This window comes from Mya arenaria, chromosome 12 (genome assembly GCF_026914265.1).
Source record: "Mya arenaria isolate MELC-2E11 chromosome 12, ASM2691426v1".
Taxonomy (NCBI): domain Eukaryota; kingdom Metazoa; phylum Mollusca; class Bivalvia; order Myida; family Myidae; genus Mya; species Mya arenaria.
The window spans coordinates 65,191,712-65,218,839 of NC_069133.1; the positions used below are offsets into that span (position 1 = coordinate 65,191,712).

General features: G+C 36.9%; 2 protein-coding genes across 2 annotated transcripts; one reads left to right on the forward strand and one right to left on the reverse strand.

The window, feature by feature from the left end:
• Positions 1–530: 530 nt before the first annotated feature.
• Positions 531–2,970, forward strand: LOC128211035 (uncharacterized). The gene is made up of 3 exons (XM_052915423.1): positions 531–631; positions 1,716–1,865; positions 2,820–2,970. Exons 1-3 carry the CDS (start codon positions 589–591, stop codon positions 2,939–2,941), a joined length of 315 nt encoding a protein of 104 aa, XP_052771383.1. The 5' UTR covers positions 531–588; the 3' UTR covers positions 2,942–2,970.
• A 3,847-nt stretch (positions 2,971–6,817) lies between these two features.
• Positions 6,818–25,554, reverse strand: LOC128211598 (T-complex protein 1 subunit eta-like). The gene is made up of 12 exons (XM_052916578.1): positions 25,510–25,554; positions 23,543–23,696; positions 23,209–23,315; positions 22,672–22,797; positions 21,711–21,763; positions 15,430–15,601; positions 10,419–10,583; positions 9,979–10,112; positions 9,628–9,780; positions 8,846–8,997; positions 7,962–8,150; positions 6,818–7,630 (listed from the first exon to the last, which is right to left on the reverse strand). The coding sequence occupies exons 1-12, from the start codon at positions 25,513–25,515 to the stop codon at positions 7,410–7,412; spliced, it is 1,632 nt and encodes a 543-aa protein (XP_052772538.1). The 5' UTR covers positions 25,516–25,554; the 3' UTR covers positions 6,818–7,409.
• Between the last annotated feature and the right edge of the window lie 1,574 nt (positions 25,555–27,128).

The window sequence follows — 27,128 nt, forward strand, 5'->3', positions numbered from 1 at the left end:
ACACACTATAAACTGGGAAACCGTAATGTGCTATTTTAAACGGGTAAACTCAGCTGTGACAGCGACAAAGTATAATTTAATCATCGGCCTCATACATGTCTAGTCCCTTTAAATGACACATTTCTTTTATCAGGTTTTCATTTGGCACGATCTGACCGTATAAATTTTCCCTTTGAGGGTGTAATGACGCCGGCCCATACAAAATACCGCTACTCATAGTTCGCTTCCTTTGATACACCAATTGCATCATGTGCGTTAGTAGCATTTGCATGCTTGCTGTCAATTTCTGCAGTATAGCAGTTTTTACATTTATTTGTTTACAACCGTTGCATTATTTAGGTTGTCAATCTCGCCAACTGTTGGTACTAGTATGACAATCAAATAAGTGTGTCGCCTTATCCTTGCTTGGTGATAGCGTCAACACGATAATTTTTTCCTGCAAACAACACAGTGACCTATGTGGAATCTGTGACGTCTTCGTCTACCAACGTCATCCTAACTTCGTCTTATCAAACGCACTGCCTACTGTATAAAAGTAGCTGCACACGGAATTCATCTTCATTTCACAAGACTCTGCAGTGCCGAAAGATGATCCGCGCTCTCCACTTTTTCGCATTTGTGGCGCTTGTTGGTAAGTGTGCATAATTTGTGTGTACGTATACTAATACTGAAACTGTTCTTTAAATTGCGACACATCTATTTAAAAAAAGCTTCGAATAATTCCAATAGTCAAGATTGCACAATCCACTAGCTGATAAGGGAGGCTTTCATATATGTGTTTGAACTTTGAAGTGTGAGAGGATCGAGAGTGTTTACGCGTAAAAACACATGTTTTGTAAATATATTTCTTGACTATATGATTAAGGTAATAGTAAATTATTAGCCATTATATAAAACACAAAATTATCATTATTTTACCGCTGGTGAATGTCAATGCATGGTCTCAAATTCCCCAGTTAAAAAAGAGCCAAAACATCGCTGATATTTTTTTATCTGTACCTTAATCATATGCATTAATCGTGTTTGTTTTTTTAAATGAGTTTTTGGTTTAGGCAAAAGTGTCATTAAAAATTCATTTAAATGATGAAACAACATTTGCGGGTGAACTTGTACAATTTAGGACTAACAACGTACCGGTAATCTTTTCTTTTAGAATGAAAAATATATCCGCTAATCTATTTGAAAAAGAGTATTGTTCATATCCAAGGAACAATGAAATTACACTAATGCTATTATACTAATGAGGGATAAAACTTGAACAAACGGAAAAAAGCGCGTAAAAATACCGAGTCAACGTGATTTTTTCCTTTCTCTTTATTCACCTCCATGGTGTTTATTTATGAATGAAAACAGTTGAAAATGGTAGCACATGGTTTATTCTGTCTGGCGAGAAAGCAGGAGTTATTTCCAGCTATAATGTTGCTAAATTTTGTTTTACGGCGTGTTTTAGTTTTTTTTCCTCGCATGTTTATGTTGCACGTCATGTTCGTTTTATTAAAAAAAATTGGCCATTAAAAATAATTTAAGGGTTTTTCAAAATTAGTGTATTTGAAGTACATGGGAGGATTCTCATTTTATTACTGGTTGCAATTATCTTAGAAAAAAATGCAAAATAAAACACAATAACCTGTTACGATTTTCGAATAAGCCTAACCATTAGATGTTTTAAACAATTGTAAAACATTTAATAGCGCTCGCCTGGTTAACGCTTTCAGCGGTTGTGTACAGCAAATGTGTGTCAGACGCCGACTGCCCGGCGACGGCATGCGCGCATGGGGAGGTGGCTTCCTGTGAGCTACAGCACGGCACTGGTGCAGGCGCCGGAGAGAATCAGTGTGTATGCACCCATCACGGCAAGAGGGCCGGTACGTACTGGTTCTGTGTCAAGTCATTGTTAATTAATATGCTACAGGCGTTCCTTAACCAAAGGCTGTTTTCAAAGTTAAAAGTAAATAAAACAAATGTCCGACCTTTAAAATGACGTCACGTGTTTTTATCATCATCTCTTGTCATGCAAAGTGGCTGTGATATATGTGAACGGCAGAAGGTAACAGCCGTTTGGTGTCAGTGAGTACTGTATACGGCAAAGGGGGATAACTGCTGTATGGTGTCACTGAGAGGGAGGTAACCGCTTTGTGGTGTCAGTGATGACTGTATACGGCAGAGGGAGGTAACTGCTGTGTGGTGTCAGTTATTACTGTATACAACAGAGGGAGGTTACCACTCAATGGTGCCACTGAGAGGGAGGTTACCGCTGTGTGGCGTCAGCGATTGTATACGACAGAGGAAGGTATTCGCTGAGTTCGAAGTAACTATACGTTTTAAGTCAATAGACGTGAACATTTTAATCGTCGATTGGTTTTTGCTGAAATGACAACATAACTGCAAGAAACCGACAGATCCTTGTAAGGAGGCTTTTAACACCGTCACACCTTTATCTTTGATACTATGTTCATATCTTTAGCGTTTAATATTTTATAGCTATACATTTACCGGGATGCATATTTTGCTCAATTGTACTAACACTACTAACACACACTGTCATACATACATATATTTATATGTAAATACAGCGTAGGTTAGTACTATAAGAACACTTGAGAAAAGTGCGTCCTTCAAAACCGATTCGGTAGCAAAATCACATTTCTTCTTTACTGCAAGAACCCACTGCAGAACAACCCTTTTCTTATTTCAAAAATACGCTCTAGAGGTATTTCCATTAGAAGGCAGCCTTCTGATCAAGCTTATGTGGTGCTAAAAAGGAGAACCTTCCCCCATTCCTGACAGCGATTTCCAGTCTTCTCTGCTCCATGTTTCAGGTGTCCCCTGCACTACTAAGGCCGACTGTCACGGACACGTGTGTCCCGCTGGACAGCACGCTGCCTGTGTGAGCCACGGTTCAGGAGGACAAGATGCCGAGACATACTGCGATTGTTTGTAAAATACATGATGAATAAAAAATAAATCTGTTCCTGTTTTCATAAAAATACAGGAGTTTAAAAGTAGTTTTTGTACGTCAGTATTTATTTTGAGTTCGCCGTCAAGGTATGTGTTTTATTTGTGTACTTATGGAAACGTAGGCCCTTCATTGACAGTGAATGTATGTTCAATAAATCACAATTTGCAATAGTAATATCAATTCAAACAGAGAAGTATTGGTATGCGAAATGTTTTGAACATGTAATTCACAATATAATCCAGTGTCCAATGTATTGTTGTACGTTGTTTTCGCAGTCCACCCATATAAACCAACAGTCAATGAAAACGCTCCAATTACAAAATATGTAAAATAATGCTTATGCTAAGATGTTTCAAGTTCATTAATAACCTAAATGATCTTGAACTATTCTTATCATATTCGATTTTAACTCGTGAGCCTTAGAATCAAACCCAGTAACAAAATCATTCACGAGCACGAGCACGTGTTAGACACGGACATCTCACGTTCATTTAATCTGCCGACGTCGGTCAGATGCTCTGCGAGCTTGGTGTCGGAAATGATCAAGCCATTTAGTTGTCGTATGATCACATTGTAAACGCTAGTTGTAGTTTATATACTCTGGGCTCAATTGTATCGAAAATTCAAATTCAAAAGTAAACAAAAACGCCACGTATTGCATGCAATTCAATAGTCCCATTCCGGTTTTGTTGCAATAAGAACCTTTAGGCTCCTAACCACTTCTGCACAAAATTTCATTTACCTAGCTTGAATACTTTTTTGCAGGATCCATGTTTTTTTTCCAGATGGAGATATACCAAAGTATAATACAGCCATGTCATCGCGTTATTTCATAGCAATAAATGGGCCAGTAATGAGCCTTACTCCAGATAAGCAGTCACCCTTAACATCATGTCATACCTTAAAGATGCAATCTTACTCCGAAGTAAGATTTATCACAATTAATTCCATTTGTTTTAATATATCAAAGGAATGAATAAATGTCGAAAATAATGCTTCTTAATGAAGATACGGAGTTGAATTCGAAAGAAAGGTGCAGAATCACGGTATTTCAACCTTATGAGACATAGATCAGAGAAAATCTTTTAGCACTCACCAATCATTTAAATTGTTTGTGTTTTCAGCTATAAAATACATGGTTACGATCTTATCAGTAATAAATATTTTCAATAAATGCGTTATTTCGTAAGTTGTTCAAGCTGCACTCACAGATTTACCATTTTTACAACTTTTTTTATTTTTTGTCCTGGAAAGAGCAAATTTTTGCGTAAATATCTGCGAACCAATGATATAAGATTGCTGACAAAAGATCGGATCGCTGATTTTCATATTTCCATTTGAAAGTTAATGTTTTATGGCTTAAACGGTTACTAACGGTTTAAGAAAAATGCATTACACATCAATTTTTGAACTTAAATATAAAAATATGCGATCTCATTTTTTGTCAACAGTCTTATGTAACTGGTTTCCATGGATTTTCGCAAAAATTAGGCCACAACAAATTGATCATTTGTTCTACGGATTTTGCCCAAAAAAAGTAGGAGTGAGCGAGCGAAAAAAATATAAAAATACTTTTTAAATTTAAGGCAAATCAGAGGCGAGCGAAAAATAAAAATGTATATTTCTTACCAAATTTATCATACAATTATGTTAAGAAATGCTTTTTAATTGCAAAAAAAGGTTCTCAGTTAGAATTGAAAAGGTTTTGATTGTATCACATGTTAATCTGTCTCAATATTTAACAAATGCAATAAGATCCACTGCTTTACTATTAACTTTCCTTGCATCAGCAATTTAAATGTGGATACTATTGTAAAGACAGCATTTCTCACAGTAACATGCAATTATTCGAAGAGCAAAAAGAACAACTATTGTATTCATTCCGTACTAATCTAACTTACAATCACAAAAAAACATTTTATTTATCATTTGAGAATTTCTAAATATTGGGTCAGGTCTAATTTGAACCTTTTGAATCACACGATATAATTGTAGTGACATTGACATGGCAGAATATTGAAAATGTAAATAACACAGAACATTTCTGAAAAAAATATACACTGTGAATTGAATTGTGGGAAAATATAATTAAAGCAGTAGCAAACAAATCTGCAAATGTGGCACTGGTCATTATATTAAGTGCAGGTGTTGGATTAAAGATGTTTCCATTTCAAGACCTCGCCTTGACCACGAACCTATGGTTGATACATGTAGGTCAGTGCCTTGAAAAAGAATAACATGACAGCCTCCATAGTTTCAATGCCTGTAAGAAACAGCCACTTTATCACTAATTGATCAAAGAAAATAAGTGCGATAATGCACCAGTCGATTGTAACCAAGCCCCCCCCCCCCCCCCCCCAGGCCTGGGGAATAGCGGGGACTTTGACTTTCGGTCCAGCCAAGCCCGGGCAAAGTCCTCGCCCTGCGGGGACGTACTGCTCATGAAACCCCCGCCAAATGCCCACGCACCCAAGGGACTCTAGGTAAGGCCCATTCCACGCTGTATTTGGCTGGAAGACAAAACCACCACATTCACCCGGCACTGCGGGGCCACCTGGAAGGTAAAAACACAGCCCATTTTCCCGGTTTACCCCTGGACCAGAGAGGGGGGGAGGGGGGGGGGGGGGCGTGGCTACAATTGGTGCATAAGAACAAAGAATTTAGAAAATTAAAACAGTCATTATACTTATAAAAGGTTGTATTTTCTGGTTTTACTGATGTTATTATGTATGTGTAAATACAGACTGTTTCTAAAGCATTTACAAGTCCTACTTTTTTATCTGTTGATAACACTTGAGTATATGAATACTAAGAAATGCATTTTAGAATTTAAAAAAAAAAAACTCACGAGAACATGTTCAATGGTTGTAAGTCTTGTGTTCGGCGTGTATTTGAATAGAAGTTTTGCACTCAAAATCAGATTTAGTTATTATTTACCACTAAATTTTGAGTACAAAACAGTGAATTATTAAAAACACACATAGATAATTATTGCCTTCGACGCTGTGAAACTGCTGTTGTTTACTGAATACTATAATCCATCGACTATGACACTGATTTTTCACTTAAAACGTGTATTTTACATTACGAAAACTGATTTAGTAAACTGAAAATTAATACCGGAAATGAGACACCACCGGAAATGAATAACAACGGTGTGTCCTGCAAAATATGCCCGACAAAAAAGACTGTCAACAAATAGGAGCTGTTTTGCGGTTAACCGGACCTGATTATGTCCTGATGGCGAGGAAAGTTTGCTCAGAAAATAGGGGAAATTGAGAAGTATACAAAAAAAAAATCTGCGCGGCAAAATAATATGTGCGGGCGCAAAAAAAGAGTTTTTTTATTCTTTTTTCGTTTTTCGAATTTTAGGTGCGGCAAATCCGATGAACAAATGATCAATTTGTTGTGGCCTTAGCTCGTTTCAAGACAAAAAATAAAAAAAGTTGTCAAAACGTTCAATCTGTGAGAGTGCAGCTTTAAAGGTTTATCACTGAAAACTTATGTTCGTTATACATGTGTATGTATTAATTTTGAATTTATACAAGTGTGTCACTTTAAAATTCGCTTACCGTAAAACCAATGTAATAATCAAAAATCTTAAATTATCAAAATTTGTTTTTGTAGGATGTTAATTAAAACTGTAAATATTGTTACAATTTGTATTGCTATGGCATCCATAAAGAGCGTCGCCACAGCCAATGATCTTGTATATTTACCATTTTCACAAATTTCTTTTGTTCTTTCTTACTATGAGAATATATATTATTTCAGAATGATTATTAGCTTGTATATGCCATGCACCACCTTACAAAGCATTTCACAAGGCCTTTTCAATAGCACAAGCAAACAAAAATACATGTTTCTTAAAGATTTAATAAACTTTTTTTTATAAAAAAATCACAAAGCATACAAAAAAAATGTTAATAAATAGATTCAATGAGGCAACAACACCTTGATTTACACAGATAAATTCAGTTTGTTCATAGTTCACTAGTCCCTTAACTCATCAGAGAAACATGTGTCTTGAAATGAGCAAATGAATGAAAATGTAAGGTTTTGAACCGAACACATTGAACGAGAAATGATCAAAGTTTGACAAACCTAGTGATATTCTACATGTGTTAAATAATAGCACATTTTGCTCATTGTAGCACAATTTTGACACAAAACAGCGAATCAGAACTTGTTCAGTAGACGAAAAAAGGAAGAGTAACGTCCAACATTTTTCATTTCCTTCAGATCACTAAGTTTAACCACACAGACGAGGTTATGTTTAGCAAAGACCTACTAATCTCACATTTTCTTTTTTTCCTCTCTTAGTATAGCAGTTATTCTATTTTCATTTCTTAGATATTTAAAGTTCAGCATTTCTGAAATGTCTGTATCACACATGAAAAGGAATATTCAGCATGTCAATTGAAAAAACCTAATGTCCTCTGCCCTCTCTCTACATGGGCCGTCCCCTACCCCGCCCCATACCACCCCCTGGGGCTCCTTCCTGGGCGGATTTGGGATTTCGGATGGTTTCGTCCACAGACAGGATGAGACAGGTTGCCTCTGCAGCGGCAGTGATAGCGTTGATTTTGACAATTGCAGGCTCCCAGACAAATGCCTCATAATTGTCTGTGATATCCTCGTTGAGGATGTCAACTCCGTACCAGCAGCCACCTGGTTATGGAAAAACAATACAGTTTTATCTGGACTCTTCGAAAGCCTTATGGCAAAAACAGCCCTAAAATCAAATGTTAAGACGTTTTTTTGATTTTATCCATGACTTAATAGTAATGGTAAATTAAATATTAAGTTATAAAATATATATAGCCATCAACACTTTTCATCTTCCAACTTCTTGTATTTTGGATACTTTTTTATCATTGATCAATTGACATTCAGTTAACTGTGATCACTTACAACAGTTCAATACATATATCAACCCCATCTCAGACCTTTGAAGCTCTAAGCCTTTAGTTATTTATTTCCTACAGTACTTAAATCTCACCCTGTGCATGACTCTGTCGTAGTTTGTTGAGTATATTTGTCGCATCAAATCCAGCGTTCTCACACAACTGTCGAGGGATTACTTCAAAAGCCTTTGCCATTGCTCCAATCAGTAGCTGTTCTTTGCCAGCAATTGTGCGAGAGTAATCCCGGAGGTATTTGCTTAGCTCCATCTCAATTGCACCTCCACCTGTGAAGGAAAGAATAATATTAAACAATCATTTCACATCTAATTTCGAACCTTTTAATTTAACTATTATCAAAAGACCATCAAAACGGTGCTTTGGGAATATTGCCGTATTTTCAAATATTTATACTCGCTACGGAACTTAAGAAAAATTTCATCATTGGATCATCATTCATATATAACAAAAACAGAATAAGCGGGCCTAGTATTGCTTTACGAAACTTCATTCGTTGTAACAAAATTTTGGTTATATGGCTCAGCCAACCTGTACTACTGTCAGTACAATGCTTTGCTATTTGTTATATGTCCAATTTAGTGCTTTACAAAGATTCGTGGATGCAAGTTTCTTGAACAATTTTCAAGTTTAGATCGAGATTGAAGATTTTACACACTGACAACAACACCAGAGCTTTGATAATTTACCAATTTCTTTAAAACAAGAGCTGTCACAGTAATTGACAAATGCAAGGCAATGTGCCATCCAGTTTTAATGGATTATATGCAATTACTAAAATGCCAACTTTCAGGAATAGCTAACAAATTATAAGCAAATGTAGGGACTCTTGCACTCGACATTGTCTTCATGTACAGAACATCAATCCCACTTCATATTAAAATCCCTCCGTGCATAACATAAATGCAGTAAATATGTTTTTGGGGACAGAAACACAGACTAGCTGATAAGAATAGAATCTCACCAGCAACAACAGAGTCATTCTTCATGGCCCTTCGTACAATCATGATGGCGTCGTGCAGGGAGCGTTCTGCCTCCTCGATGAACTGTTCTGCCCCACCTCTTAATAACAGTGTACATGTCTTAGCCTGTGGACAGCCAGTGAACAAGTTGTACCTGTAGAAGATATATCATTGTATATAGTATGTTTGTGTGACTCAGAAAATAATACCTGAAAGATTTACAGAAACTGACTTTTCCGTACCAAGGTTTTCATTCACACTCATTATCAAATGGATTTAACACGCAGCAAGTCATATGCTACTTAAAGATCTTTTAGGAATATTTTCTTGCCCTTTTTTTGCTAGTTTTTCTATATCAACAAGTCTATGAAACAAGAATTTAATTAACAAGGTCAGCGCCAAGTCTGGTCAATGTATAAAATGAATACTTGCAGCAAGCAAATGCTTTGCCATGAGTGCCAGACTTGTTGGGTTAGTAATTGCTTCTACCAATGCAAAAAGCAATAAGAAAAATCACACTGCAACACAGCGTTTCATCAACTGCTTAACTTGGCCAAAAATTGGCAACTTCCGAATTGCAAAAAGTAAAGAGAATCCTTTTTGTCGCTTTCCATAATCCAAGTTTATCATGTATAATAATGCAATTATTGTTTGTGCTGGTGTTACAGTTGTGTTTGGTTTTAATTGTATGTCAGCCTTTTTGTCAGGCAGCTCATCATTTTGAATAACTGAGCTTGATGAATAAATGTCCACTGAAAAACCCTGCAACACTGACTTCACCTACCTTTCACCACCAACTTGCATTTCCTCAAACTTCTCACATGTGCCGAGGACGCCTTCATTCAGGTTGCCCACAGATGTCTGGATGGAGCCGCCACACGCCTTCATGGTCCTCTTCAAATCTTCCTCTACCACACGGCCGGCACAAAACATGTCCCTGTTGGAAAAATGGTACATGGAAATATTACCTTTGAAAAATATTATGAAATATGTTTTTCACTTTTGACAGTGCTTTTCCAAACACATTCTAGTCTTTATTATGATTCAAGTAACCTTTTCTACAAAGGAATCTATGGAACTTAATAACGGAAAAAAATTATATGAGAAGGAACATTCCTGGAATCATAAAGACTACCTGTCTGCAAAATACTGTGTGGCCACATCTCCAATAGGCAGTTTAGACAGGACAACCTTGGCTCCACTCAGGTGGATCTTCTCCAGTTTATCATACAGAATCTTCCATTCGGCATCCACAATCTTCTGGTACTCCTGAAAATCATTGGCAACATTGAAGTGCAGTTTCATTATTTTTTATCAAAGTTCAATTTTCAAGCAAGCTACATGTATCAATATAAATGATAAATGCGCTGACTCTAACAGAGTTGAATGATCAATATTAAATGGACCTCAAACAGAATCCAATATTTTTACTTATTACTTCTCAGGAAAACATATCTGTACCCGTTGACTTGTTAAGTTGAGGATTGTAAATGCCTGTTGTTTTTTTAGGTTTTTTCCCCCAGTAGCCTCTTGCAATATAAATTGTCAAACTTTAGGCTCTTCAATCACACTTACTGCCACGTTATCAATCCTAACTTCCGCATTTTCTTTTTCAGCTTTCAACTCCAGCTCCACATTGAGAAGTGCCATCTTTGGTTTGGTATAGCTCTTAGGCTGCATTTCAAAGCCAGCATAGCTGAATGTCTTCTTAAATGCTACCCCATCCACAAGGCGAGAATCCTGAAATACAATCACGACATTAAATCTTTACTCTTAATCATCCTTATTATCCAAGGCATCTGCGCTGAAAATGTCAACACTGCTTTCTAAACTTGTCGGAGGTTCTTACACCAAGACCTTACCTATGAAACAACATATCATAAATCTGAATTTTGCAAATTCAATCATATTTTAGAAAGTTGGCGAATGTTTTTTTCATCAGAATTAAGGCAATTAAAGAATAGATTCTCGAATAATCATCATCAATTACGATAGAGTACTTATTATGGATTTACGGTTTGCATTGTCACTTGAAGCAACAAAGTAACGAATTGTATTTATTTCAGTTTCACAGGAAATACTTTTTCATTAACGCGCATTTACTATGCATTGTGTGCTTTTAAATTTTTATTATGGGTTATGGTAAGACAAATGGCCAGTTTTTGACTCTAGATGAATGTGTTGAGTGAATAAAATGATTAGAAAATTGTAGTAGTGCAAAACTGAAGTAGCAGCAATTTCCCACATGGATAAGTGGCCACCTGTCTTAAACATTCAATTTGTCTTTTTCCCCAAGTGGCCACTTTATAAAAGTGATTGTATGTTCCACACGCTACGTCAACAGCACTGAACTGTCAACAACTATCAGGGAACACTTTGACCAATGACCTTTAGCAGCGACCTTGAATCAGTACGACCCAGGAGTCAAAGCCAAGATCAAGGTCATTTACTTTTCCACATTTGTAACACTGATATACTACAGATAAAACATACCAGCTGACTAGTTGTGGTACAGTTGAGTATGAAAGTAAACACGGCCACATTCTTTCCTAAGCTGCAGTCCTTTTTTAGGCCTCCCATTGGTCGATATGCTTACGGCAACATTCCTATTAAATCATGCATTTGTAAATATTTTTACAAATAACCATAATATTTTGTCCCCAGTTCAAAAAAAATTACAGGCAATATTTCACACTTTGGTTTTCCTGAAGTACTGACATATTTTCTGGTCTCAGACTCTTTATCAAATAATTGATAAGCAGCAGCACTATATCTGTGTCAGTCTTCTGGAACAACAATTCAATTTCAAGGTTTTCCAACTCAGAAAAACAGATTATTTTCACCAATATTACACTAAATACAAGTGTTCCATCACATCACACCAAGGCACTGCAGTATAGAACAGAGCCCCGCAGTTAGAGATGGGATTTACTCTTCCACACCGTGAAACACTGGTAAGCCATGGAGGCTGTCAGCTGCCTAGTGTGTGGGTCAGTAAACAAACGTCATTAATGCCCTCATCATAAAATCACATTTGTTGTGAATGTAGTGTTTCTTACCAGAAGTTCTATATGCACTCTTTCAGCATGTGCAGTCCGAAAAAATAAGATCCTAGTTGTATATTATTATATATTTGATGCGTCTGATTTTTGCAATTAAGGATATATGAAAAACTTGTGCCATATGAAATATAAACTATTTGAGCGTGATAATGTGAAAAAACAATTGTTCCAATTCAAAGAACTTCAATTGTCACATTATAGCTGCTATCCCAAAATTCATTGTTTTTCATATATTTTGCGGATAAATGGAATATGGTTTCCATTCTCAAATTTGGATGCGTATCACAGATGCAGACTGCTTGCACATGGAATTCCAGCCTTCTCTATGCATATGTACATATCTGATACTATTTTAAAAACCCTGAAAGCAGATGGGAGTAATCAGATATGTTCTACACACTTTCCAGATAGCAATTACAAATAAAAGACTGCTTGACTAAGCAACAGTCATTAAAATGTGTTTTTAACTGACAACAAAATGCAGAAAACACAAAATTTGCATTTCAAACTTATTTTCAACAAAACCCTTTTTCTAAATCAAGTTTGTATGTCCCACACACTACGTCAACAGCACTAAACTGTCAACAACTATCAGGGAACACTTTGACCCATGACCTTTAGCAGCGACCTTGAATCAAAACGATTCAAGAGTCAAAGCCAAGATCAAGGTCATTTACTTTTCCACATTTGTAACACTGACACACTACAGATAAAACATACCAGCTGACTAGTTGTGGTTTGAAAAGAAGGTGACAAGAGCACAATAGCTAGATATTGATAAGGGGACATAACTCATTAACTCCTCCTGCTGGGGTGATTGAGTATTGGTCCATAAATGTATTGCTATTAGAACATGCATACTTAATTTCATGTGAACAACTTTATTCCAAGGAAATGCGTGCAACTTTCATCACACAGCTAACAACAGCAACGTTAAAAACGGCAACATTAAAAAAATAAGGCAAACTATAAAATCATCAAATTTTGCTTACTTTAGTCACTATACAGAAAGGTACTATTTCATTTTTCTGTAGAGTTTAAGCAAAATATCTGTTCAATAATTTGTCTAATAAAATATTATGAATAAGTTGTTTTATAACCGAGTCCTTTGGGCGTCTAGGAATTTCATCTCTGTTAGTCAGTGTTAATACAAAATTACATTCATGTCCACCACATCACACCAAGGCACTGCAGTATAGAACAGAGCCCCACAGTTAGAGATGGGAGTTACTCTACCACACCGTGAAACACTGGTAAGCCATGGAGCTGTCAGCTGCCTAGTGTGTGGCTATTTATAAATTACATGAATGTCCTTCATAAATAACAAATGCCAAATCTCTTTCATTCCATTGTTTGTGTATACATGTCTGTATGTTCCACAAACTAAGTAAACAGCATTTAACTGTCCACAACTCTCCGAGAACACATTGACCTATGACCTTAAGCAGCGACCTTGAATCAGAACGACCCAGCGGTCAAAACCAAAGTCAAGGCCATTTACTTTTCCACATTTGTAACACTGTTATAGTATAGAAAAAATATCAGCTGACTAGTTGTAGTTGTTAACATCTCCAGTTGAAGAAATATTTAAACTACTATCACAAAGCTTTCAACAGCATGTGTTCAACAAAAGGCAACATTTAAATACAACAATAAAATAATCCTCAAATAAAAAATCCCCAAACATTTTCTTTTTTAATTCAAATCAGTTTTGAGTATCAAAGGTGGGATTTATTTTTCAACAAGAGTTTAGAAGAAACATTTGTTCAATAGTTTGATGTACTAAAATTATTTGAAAAAGGTCTTTTTTATGGATTCAATCAAGCCACTTTGATATTCAGGGGTCCTTGGACACTTGAAGTTCACAAATTGGGTATATCTGGTGATTCTTTCCAATATATCATCCTAAGTAAGGGAAATCCCCGTCCATGTTTCAATATTCAAAGTATTGAACCAAATAAACATGCATGTCCATCTCATCACACCAAGGCCCTGCAGTCGGTACAGAACCCCACAGTTAGAGATGGGAGTTACTCTTCCACACCGTGAAACACTGGTAAGCTATGGAGGCTGTCAGCTGCCTAGTGTGTGGTAACTGATACATGACATGAATGCCCATCATAACTATAACATAAATGGCGAATAGCATTATTTTTCAAAGTAATTAAGGCATACATTTTTCAATAAGCAACAGTGATCAAAATTAATTTTAACTGACAACAAAATGCGGGACATTCAAAATTCCTTTTTCAAACTTATTTTAAACAAAACCTTTTAAACAAAACCCTTTTTCTATTTATACAAGCTTGTATGTTCCACACACTATGTCAACAGCACTAAACTGTCAACAACTATCAGGGAACACTTTGACCAATGACCTTTAGCAGCGACCTTGAATCAAAACGATCCAGGAGTCAAAGCCAAGATCAAGGTCATTTACTTTTCCACATTTGTAACACTGATACACTACAGATAAAACATACCAGCTGACTAGTTGTGGTTTTAAAAGAAGCTGACAAGAGCACAGTAGCAAAATATATTGATAAGGGGACATAACTCATTAACTCCTCCTGCTGGGGTGATCGAGTATTGGTCCAAAAATGTATCGCTACTGGATAATGCATACAAAGTCTCATGAGAATATCTATATTCAAAGAAATGCTTGCAACTACCATCCTACGGCTTACAACAGAATCATTTCAAAAACCAGCAACGTTAAAAATAAACTAAATCAAGGTAAAAAACAATTACATTTGTCAATATACAGAAAAGTACATTTTTCTTATTGACACGAGTTTAAGCCAAATATCTGTTCAATAAGAAGGCCACTAAAATATAATCCAAAAGTTGTTTTTTAACTGAGTCATGTCCATCCCATCACACCAAGGCACTGCAGTATAGAACAGAGCCCCACAGTTAGAGATGGGAGTTACTCTGCCACACTGTGAAACACTGGTAAGCCATGGAGCTGTCAGCTGCCTAGTGTGTGGCAACTTACAATTACATGAATGTCCTTCATAAATAACATGCCAAATCTCTTTTCTTTTCATTATTTGTGTATACATGTCTGTATGTTCCACAAACTAAGTAAACAGCATTTAACTGTCCACAACTCTCAGAGAACACATTGACCTATGACCTTTAGCAGCGACCTTGAATCAGAACGACCCATCAGTCAAAGCCAAGGTCAAGATCATTTTCTTTTCCACGAAAGTAGTAGCACTGATATACTACAATTACAACATACCAGCTGACTAGTTGTGGTTTGCCATTTAGGTCAGTGGTGTACACTTGCATTGCAAACTGTCAATCAATTTGAATACAGCCTTTGCTGATATAAATTATTTAGACCAACACGTTGCTTTCAAAACAAATCCTCATAATGAATTCTTGCATCTTCAATGTATTTCAAGCTCTAAACTTTATAGCTAATTTTAGTGTACTCACTGTTCAATTGAACTATTTATTTGCAAACCAGAAACATACCCTTTCCATCAAATCACCTAATCCCAGACTTTACTCACCTCTAGAGCTCCTCCAGTGATTTTCTTCACCCCAATCATGTTTAGAGGCAACAACTCGTCCAGACTAAGCACAGCATCCACCACCATCTTGGAGAAAAACTCCTTCTGGTGGGCTACCAGCTTGGAACTCAGCGATGTGGCCGCACACTTTAACAACATCTTCCTCTGTTCCCTGAAAGAGAAGTTAAAAAAATATTGTTTATCTTTTATGTCATATTATTTTATTCCACTTTATTATCCAGTGTTGTCAATAACAACCAACAGTCAACAATTATGACCTCATTTGAAATGTTGGCAGATTCAAACATGTGAAAATCTTATTTGTATGACAATACACTGCAGAGGATTAAAAAACATGTGGCTGACTGGTCGATCAAACTTTTAAACAACAGGCCATTTTCATAAAGGTCAGGGACATACCAAAGTATATACCTGTACCTACTCTTAATGACATGTAATGTCATTAATAATGCTAAGTTTAGAATGGCATGGCTGTCAACAACCAAAAATTACTTCAAAAGCAAATAAAATTGCCGCTGCCCACTTAAGCATCCACTCATTAGCAAGGCATTAAACATAAGATGTCAATGGCCATAACATCCTGGCATTGCCAGATAACAGCAATGGTCTGATATATTATATAGTCCAACACATCAAAACCCTCCATTAAAGTTCAAAGCAGTTCTTTTTCAGAAATCTCAAGGAAACCAAGAATGTTAACAGGTACACATTGACAAAAAGATATTTTGTGTAATTATTTGTAAACAGGTACACATTGACACACGGATATAAAATCCATATCAACTGTGGAGCCGGCTAGTTTATTCTGCCACTGAAAACGTAGAACTGATACCACACATGTAGATCAGCTGACCATCTGTGGCTACACTTCACTAGTGCAAGCTGACTATCTGCGGCTACACTACACTAGTGCAAACTGACCATCTGGTGCTACAGTACACTAGTGCAAACAGACCATCTGTGGCTACCACACACTAATACAACTGACCACCTGTGGCTACACTTCACTAGTGCAAACCGACTATCTGAGGCTACACTACACTACACTAGTGCAAACTGACTGAGGCTACACTACACTAGTGCAAACAGACCATCTGAGGCTTCACTTCACTAGTGCAAACTGACCATCTGGTGCTGCAGTACCAGTGCTCCAGCTAGCCCGTTTTTCAATGGCGCAGCGCCCGTGCCCCTTTTCTTACCGCCCTGCCCCTTTTTTGAGTAGTGCCCTTTTCACAAGTGCTCTATTAGCGCCAATTATTCCGTTAGTGCCCTTTTTACTATTGAAATCATTATGAAAGATCGGCAGCCCTTAATCCGCCGTCTTAATTGAGACAAATTACGTAATACTTATGATAACAGTGCTCCCGCTAGCCTCTATTGACTGCTTAAAATATACCATACTGCCCTTTCATCTTCCCATGTGCCTTGTCCATGTCATATGACAGCTAATTGTGTATTTGTGTAATAAGCAGACGACCTGTGTATTCATAATCGGTCATCTTCTAATCCGATAATTAGGAACCGCCAAATAGAGAAACATCGCCAGGAGGCGGGACTATTGATTGTCAGCCGATCAGAATATACATTGAGAACTCGTTCATTCAATGATGAAAGTTCGTAAAATGTGATAGCAAATGCGAAGGGATGATGAAAAATGTTGTCAAGCACAATTAAATCTTTTAAATAATTGTTAAGTGTATTGTACAGACGTGATTAGCCATTTTAAACATTGTTGACTTTTAGCAGACGGTCACTGCCGATTTGTAAACATAAGAAAGGTGGCGCTAACACAGTCAAATACATCACTTTTTCAGTAAATGTTTTGAAAGTTTATTTGTAAAATATTCATGATGATAACCAACAAAAATATGTTGATGCTTTATGTAGTGTTTACCTATCATGCCTATGATCATGCCAAAATTCGCCGAAACAGCCATTTTGTCAGAACGAATTACGGGTTATTTTATCAATGTTCTATGTTTTAAAAGTGACTTTTTAAAGCAAGGGCAGTGATTTTTATTGTCAATTTATTCTAAAATATCAGCATATTAAACATTGTTTTACCAAAGACAATTAAATAACAGCCAGGCTGAATGTTACATTCGTACCCAATTCCGATCGTACCAAACTAAGATTCGTCCCCTACATATTTGTTTTTTTTGTGTATTTATTTTGATTGCTTTAAATGTTTAACTGTCATGGTTTTTACTTCATTTTACATGATTTGTAGGAGAAATATGTGACATTGCAATAAAGAAGACTCCAGACAAGTACAATCATACAACCACAGACAAAAAGACAAATTTTAATTCAAACCCACCCTTCTAAATTTTGAGAAAAAAACACATTTTGTTCAAGTCTGGATATCATGGAAAATGATTTAAATTGAGTATGAACACAAAACAAATTCTAGGGGGAGACCCCCCCCCAAACCCCCTTTGTGACAGTGGGGGACCCCTCCCACAACCACCCTCAATCGCCACGACTCATGTAGCTTGCCCTTTTCAAAACTCCACCCTGCCCTTTTTAAATCCTGGCTGGAGCACTGAGTACACTAGTGCAAACAGACCATCTGTGGCTACCACACACTAATACAACTGACCACACCACACTAGAACAAACTGACCACCCGTGGCTACACTACACTAGTGCAAACTGACCATCTGGTGCTGCAGTACACTAGTGCAAACAGACCATCTGTGGCTACCACACACTAATACAACTGACCACCTGTGGCTACACCACACTAGAACAAACTGACCACTTGTGGCTACATCAGGCTAGTACAAACTGACCACCTGTGGCTACCCTATACTAATACAACTGACCACCTGTGGATTTAAGAAACCACATGTGGCTACTTACACTAGTGCAAACAGACCATCTGTGGCTACCACACACTAATACAACTGACCACCTGTGGCTACACCACACTAGAACAAACTGACCACCTGTGGCAACATCAGGCTAGTACAAACTGACCACTTGTGGCTACCCTATACTAATACAACTGACCACCTGTGGATTTAAGTAACCACCTGTGGCTACACCACAATAGTATGGCTAAGCTCAACCATCTGGAAACATCTAAGACTACACACAGGTCAAACATCACAAACAAAAAACTAGAACAATTGAATGATTAGTCTCAGACACACTTTAAAATGTAAGCAGGTACACATTGACACATGGACAAACAGTCTATATCAACTGTGGGACCTGCTACTTTAGTCTGCCACTGAAATGTAGAACTGAGACCATACACATGGATCAGCTGACCATCTGTGACTAAAATACACTATTACAACTAACCATCTGTAGTTACACTTCACAACTAGGAAGAAACTAAAATTCCACAAATCAGATGTCTTCTACCAAGGGCCTAATGGTTACTTGAATATCTCGAGGTGTCATCCTCTCAATAAATGACATATTTTAGTTTCTCTTGTTTGAGCAATTCTTATAGAAACCATGGCAAATTTGATATAGATTTTTCAGAAAACTGGTCCAGCTAGAAATAAGACGAAGAGCAATGTTCATTTATACATTACAATTTCCAAGAGGTCAAAACCCCACGAACAAGTTCTTTTACAGAAAAAACCTTAATATAACCAAGAAGGTTAAAAGGTATTCATTGACAAAAAGATATTTTGTGTAATTATTTGTAAACAGGTACACATTGACACACGGATATAAAATCCATATCAACTGTGGAGCCGGCTAGTTTACTCTGCCACTGAAAACGTAGAACTGATACCACACATGTAGATCAGCTGACCATCTGTGGCTACACTTCACTAGTGCAAGCTGACCATCTGCGGCTACACTACACTAGTGCAAACTGACCATCTGGTGCTACACTTCACTAGTGCAAACAAACCATCTGAGGCTACACTACACTAGTGCAAACTGACCATCTGCTGCAGTACACTAGTGCAAACAGACCATCTGAGGCTACACTACACTAGTGCAAACTGACCATCTGGTGCTTCAGTTCACTAGTGCAAACAGACCATCTGGTGCTTCAGTTCACTAGTGCAAACTGACCATCTGGTGCTTCAGTTCACTAGTGCAAACTGACCATCTGGTGCTTCAGTTCACTAGTGCAAACTGACCATCTGCTGCAGTACACTAGTGCAAACAGACCATCTGAGGCTACACTACACTAGTGCAAACTGACCATCTGGTGCTTCAGTTCACTAGTGCAAACAGACCATCTGGTGCTTCAGTTCACTAGTGCAAACTGACCATCTGGTGCTTCAGTTCACTAGTGCAAACTGACCATCTGCTGCAGTACACTAGTGCAAACAGACCATCTGAGGCTACACTACACTAGTGCAAACTGACCATCTGGTGCTTCAGTTCACTAGTGCAAACAGACCATCTGGTGCTGCAGTACACTAGTGCAAACAGACCATCTGAGGCTACACTACACTAGTGCAAACTGAGCATCTGGTGCTGCAGTACACTAGTGCAAACTGACCATCTGTGGCTACCACACACTAATACAACTGACCACCTGTGGCCACACCACACTAGAACAAACTGACCACCCGTGGCTACACAACACTAGTGCAAACTGACTACCTGTGGCTCTACCAGACTAGAACAAAAACCAAACTGACCACCTGTTGCTACCCTATACTAATACAAGTAACAACTTGTGGCTACACTAGACTCGTACAGTTAAGCTAATCCATCTTGAAAAATGCAAGACTACACAAAGGTCGAACTTCAGAAACAAAAGACTTTGAACAATTAAATGATAAACAAGAGCAGTCACAGAGTGCCATATCCCCCATTGAATTAAGAACAGTATTAACTTTGTTTTTTCACAATGGATAGCAATGAACATTAACAAAAGGGCAATAACTAAAAAATAATGCACCTAGAGTTATGGTTACTGTGTACTGCACTTCTCCATGGGATCTATCGGTATATAAGCTTGAAGTCAATACCTCAAAGACTTTTCCAAGTTATGCTTCAACCAAGATATGCACCCACATGCTCGCACATGTGCCTACTGTTACTATATCTACTCTGGCTTTCTGCTGGGGAAAATAAAAGAAAATCTATATGGGTCATCTTCTGACCATGACCAAATTGCATACCAAATTCAAAGACCACAACAATGACAATGCCACCAAACAAAGTAATCCCATATTTTGTCACTAACAACACATGAACAATTTTCTACTCTTGGTTTAAGATGAAAAATTTGATAATTCATTCATTAAGTACAACAATGATGCAAAACACAAGGTGTAAACAGTGAGCCCTGGAGAGAAGGCCAAGCAGCCAATGTTGGTCCATTTTATAAGTTGAATGAGAGTAAAAACTCGCCAATTATAGAAACAGGAGTCATGGACCTGGCTACACAAGTGCATATTGCCGCTGGTTGTATGTTGTAAAGTTAATTTTGCGCTGAACTATTAAATTTGACATTTAATACAACCAGAGTAATGGGCTTTGTGACACATGTGTATCTTGTCTCTAGTAACATGTGCACAAGCTTCCATGTGAATATCTTGAGTGCACATAAGGATTTGTCAAAGCAGTTTTGGCATGACTTAAAGCCACATTCATGGGTCTTGCTGTACATGAATGCATTGACTCCAGTTGACAATTGAACAGAGTTTCGTTCAAAAATCTTAAATGTTGTTTTTTAAATAAGACCAATAGTCAACTTCCCACAACGTCAAATCCAAGGCTATCACAAAACCAAGACGTTTAACCTCGAAACCCAGATGAGTTATAATGTGAAAAAGTGCCCTAATATGTTACTTGCATCTTATTTCAGATAACTGAAACCTGAGAAGCCAAACAGTATTGTCCTTAACACCAGTAGCAACTACCTACATACATATATGAGCACCACAAAAAACATTCCATATACAACATGCATATGGAGACTGAACAAGATGCCTTTCTTGCTCTACTACTGCTTTTGTATGCCAACTCCACGAGGGTTTGACAGGCCTACCAGTGGAGAATGATTGCCATCTTCAACATACGTTATAATGCCAACATATTTTTATTTGATTTATTCATTGTTATGGGACTACTGTGTTAACAAACCATATTTTTTTGTCATTTTAGCAAGCATGATGTATTATTAACCAGGGACAGGCTGGCTGGTTTTCATTTGATTCAAACCCTGTTACTTACAATGCATCTTCATACCTGTGGATTTTTTACATTCAAATTTATTTCTACAGAGTATTACAATTTCAGATATTTAACGATTACTTTACACTTACTCTGGATCGTTTTTCTTGATCTGCATGGCCAGTTCTTTCACCTTGTCAACTGCCTGGAAGTAAAGTTTCATGTTATTTAGCTATTCAGTGCAAACATTTCATTATGTGATTGCAGTGAAGCCTGTTCCAGACAGGCAGCCCAAAATCTATACACTAAAGATCATTTCTATTTGTTACAGGTAATACACATTTATAATTTCAACTTATTCATAAAAATGCATCAGTGTAGGCATATCATATTTTTGACTACAAATTCTGAGATTTGCAGTCATTAATGAGTTGCCAGTTTTAGTTTCCCACCCTAGATCGACCAGCAAACAAAAGAACTGTAAGCAGCCAAAAGGAGTGGTGTTTAAAATTCTGCTGGATATACATAAAACGACTTCAGAGCAAGGTAGATGCCTAAGGCCCCTAGTCTTCACACTTTCTTTAAAGCCAACATTCAAGTTAGTATCATGGCTCAACTTCTATTATCTGACAAAGGTAATAAATCGGTGGTAAGAATACATTAGAATAGTTTTTAATTGCTAACTGCTATATTATTTCTATTCTGCTCCCATGTTATTACTATATATTCGTGTCACATTTTACAGTACAGCGCTAGTACAATACTTCAATTTCATTAGATGAACTCTAAATTGCGGGATTTTTCATCAGATCTGTCAATTATAGCCATAGAAATTCATATATTTCTTTCATTTGGGACTTTAAACATCAGTGTAGGCATATCATAGTTTTGACTACAAATTCTGAGATTTGCAGTCATTAATGAGATGCCAGTTTTAGTTTCCCACCCTAGATCGACCAGCAAACAAAAGAACTGTAAGCAGCCAAAAGGAGTGGTGTTTCACTTAGAACTCTTCTGATTGATATATAACTTCTAAGAAAGTTGTATATCATATGACGTTGGATTTAAGGAAGATGCTGACTAGACAATCTAACCTAACAAAAACAAACATACCAGTGCTGCAGCGCGCCTAAATGCCCGAATAACAACCTGTGGATGGACAGCCTCATCAATGTATGGTTTAGCCTGTTTGAGAAACTCCCCTGCCAGTAATACAACAGATGTTGTACCATCGCCAACCTGTGTGCAACAGAATAAGTATATCATGTACCATCGCCAACCTGTGTGCAACAGAATAAGTATATTTTATGCATAATTGAATAGTTACTGAATCTTGGTAAAAAATAGACACAGGTGTAAATAAGCACAGACATGGCACTTGTTCAACTCAATTATAATTTAATACAATTTAATACAATTTTCAAGGCCTAATATATTAATTATCATTTGATTCAAGCTCCAACTTCTTGCACAGAATTCTTTAATCTTATTAAACATGCTTTTCATGTGCCAGTCTCAAATCACTTACGCTTTCATGTTCAATGGTTTTATCTTTTTCATATTCATTAACGTAAACAATACATCCATTCTTAACTGCCTGCTTTTATGTCTTACTGGGAATATAGTAGCCAGAAAAGTAACTGTTCTCACCTCTGCATCTTGTGACTTGGCAATATCCACAAGTGTTTTAGCAGCTGGATGAACTATGTCCAAGGTTTTCAAGATTGTTGCTCCATCATTAGAAATTGTGGCTTTTCCTATAAACATGTACAAACAAAATATTTTAAACAAATTTAAACATAGAACATTTAATCAGGAGAACTTGCTACAGCAGAAATTAAGACGGTTTTAAAAGTATTCACAACCTTCCTTTATAGAGAATCAAGATTCAATGATACAAAATAATTCAAAAAAAAGGAAACTGATAAAGCTGATTAAAAATTTAACGAATAATACACTACTTTAACTGAAATATGTTCCTTACCGTTGCTGTCAATGATAAGTTTGTCCATTCCCCGGGGACCCAAGGTGGTCCGCACAGCATCTGCGATAGCACCACATGCATTGATGTTGCTGATAATTTGGGGGACACCCTGGGAGGAATCTGTCCCCTCTTTCAGCAAGATTATCTGTGGTTGCTGTTGACAAAAAGTAGTCATGAGAGCAGGGTAATTTTACTTAGCCCTTCACCTCATGTCAAACCTGCCATCATATGGCTTATCAGTACATTGATAACCAGTAGCCAATAGATAATAAGCCCTAATAAGTACCCCTACTGCATAAGAGATTATGGGAGAATATTGGAAAATTGACCCCTTATGTATTTCATTTTATTTTGGTTAACTATATATAAACATATTTTTTGTTTTTAAAATGAATTAAGTTTAATGTATAATTGTAAAATCAAAAAAATGGATTTGATGAACTCGACGTAGTACTAGATGTTGTTTTTAAAAATGAATTAAGTTTAACATATAATTGTAAAATAAAAAAAAATTGCTTAGTCAGCTTCTGGCAACGGTTTTAACAGCACTGGGAATGGATTTAATGAACTTGAGGTAATACTAGATATTGTCCTAGCCTCAACAGAAGTGACAAATGACATGTGTTTATTCAAGCCAGACCCTTGTTAAATACATCCTTAATCAGCCATTTTGACACATTTCTGAACCATCCACTGCAGTCATCGAAATTAGACTTTTGGATGAACAAGCCCGAACTCGTATTTTATTGCATGGAATCATATTTATGAACAAGCCCGGAAGACATTTTACCAGAGCAGGGCTTGCGGGCTTGTGCTTATTTCGACCACTGCCACTGAGACGTGATTTGGGGTTGATTAATAGGATATAACTATATGATATTTATTAGTGGTAGTTTAAAATAGCTAGTTACATATTTGGGGATTTTCCATAGAAAAACGAGGCAAGAATGCCCTCAAACATGCGCTGTGAACTTTGAAGGTGTGTTTGACCCCAGTCTCTTTCAGTCGCAATTTTCTTAAAATATTGAATAGTAACATCGCCATTTTTGGCAACTATGATAATTATAAATCGATGTTTATACTACACAAAAATGCATTTGTTGCGAAAAAAATAAGCAACAGGTATGTAAATACATTACATTAAATAACGGTGCCTCTTGGCACAATCGTGCGAGAATCGATCGAGGATCCTTTTGGCACAATCATGCGGGAATCGATAAATAATCGCGAAATTATGAGGTAAAGGGTTAAAATATAGTTGGGACAGTTAGTAGAAGCAAACAAAAAATATGTACTCCGCAGTTAACTTTTAAAAAAAATTTTTTTACAAGAGCATAGGATTGTAGTGTGTGTGGGTAAGAACCAGCCGCCCGGTTAGCTCAGTTGGTTGGAGCGCCGTGCTAGTGTTCCGGCGGTCGTGGGGTCTTCATTGTAAAATAGGAAGACTTTTTGCATTGGATAACTGCCGATATTCAGCAGTTAAATAATTTACAAAATCACTGGGCTCTTTGATTGGGAACAGTACACAGATACTTTTGTGAATAAGGGCCAAATTCTAGTGACAGCTCTAAAACAGTTGCCAAAGCTCTTAGAATAATTCGTAGTCCAACAAACATTATTTTTATAATTTCGACAGAGAGCGTTAGTTCTGCATTGTTGCCAACAATAAACAAAACTGTTGATCTGTTCATGAATTGTCTAATATTGCTGTTAAGACAAATGTCACAGACATTAAGAGCATATTCTTGTTGTTCTACTACAAAGGAATGTTCTGGAAATTTGCAGGTTAATACATGTATTAATACGATATAAATGTAACATAAATCCAGCGATATCAGATAATTACACATATGATAAAATCCAGTACAGATAGTTTAAATTAGATAAATAAATAACACCATCTAAACAATAGTATTTTTAAGGATGCAGTTAGATTTAAAACATGGATAAACAAATGTGTTGCTTACCATCATGATAATTGTGAATCTCCGTGAGTGAAGAGCTTTCAAGGGAAATAATTCGATTATTACATTCAAGACGTCCAAATCGCAAACGGCGTCTTAATCGGATTTAGTAGTTATCTTGCAAATAAGACAGTGGGGCGGGGAGCCGGCGTGGGGATATACCACTACAGTATTGTTTCCACAATAATTAGCGATGGGTTCTAATTAAAATCTGGGAGTAGGATTAAATGTGTTTTTATGATATGTAAGGGGGTATCAGGGCGGTACATTTACTTTAAGACGCAAGCAGGCCGCAGTCTTGTCTTTCCATTGTCGTAGTCCACAGAGTAAGAAACGATCTTATTAGGCTGTGAAGTATTGTGCACAGCCAGAAAGTAACCTAGGATCAGGACGCTTTAACGTCCTCCAGTGTATATCATGGTAACTGAGCAGACTCGGGACCCAACTTTATCATCTTTAAAAGATCTCTCTCTCTCTCTCTCTCTCTCCCTCCCTCCCTCCCTCCCTCCCTCCCTCCCTCCCCCTCTCTCTCTCTCTCTCTCTCTCTCTCTCTCTCTCTCTCTCTCTCTCTCTCTCTCTCTCTCTCTCTCTCTCTCTCTCTCTCTCTCTCTCTTTTTGAAAATAATTTTACTTGATAATCAATTTAAAAAGGTCGCCTCTGTTGCATGGCAGATTTATATTATTAATACAATTATCTCATGTTCATTCCTTTACTTAATTAGTTTTATGTAATATTTACTTAATTTTATTTTAGTGTTCATGTGCGCCAAATATCTGCTGTGTGTAAACAAACGGATCGCACAATTCACTATGAGTAATGACCCTTGACTTGAATTGTCAACATTTGTCCAAATTCACTTTTTTCATTCTCTCACATGATCTTTTCTTACCCTGAAACTTTGCTACAATGTGTACATGTATTTGCATAGTATCTCGGGCTAGTTTGAAAGCCTTCCCGATCGCACCAAGCTCACTTCAGAGTTTTCATATGACCCTTGAACTTTGAATGTTTTCACCATTACAATTGATTGAAAGGCTATAAGATAAACTGTTTTTCTTTACTTTAGAGCAAATGTTATCGTGTGAATACCATACTTTAACTTAAGTAAAGATTACAGCATAAATAAGGTCCGTAAAAATAAAAAAGTATATTCTATCATATAGCAACTATGCACATTTATTCATCGGACACGGTTTTTGATATCCCATTACTTTAACACCATTTGATAAAACAGAAAAAATATCACTTTAAAATTAAAAAAGGTGTACATTTCATTAATGATGTTTTTAATGCACATGAAATTGTTATAGTGATGACAAAATGGTTGGTAGGATTAATGGTATTTTTAACTTTTAACCTAGATGTAAACTTGATACTATGCGTTAAGTCTATGGTAAAAAATGTACGCAGGAAATAAAGTACGCCAGGTTCCTAATGATAAGACCTTTAAAATTGGCCAGAGCATTCTTAAAAGTATAATCTTTAAATGCAAAGGAGAATCCTATGTTAAAACAACAACTGATGATATACTTACTTGCCAGGCCCATTCGGACTCTGAGTGTACTATTTATGAATTAGAATGGTAAATAAACTGATGTAAATAAAAAAAAAAAACGCTACA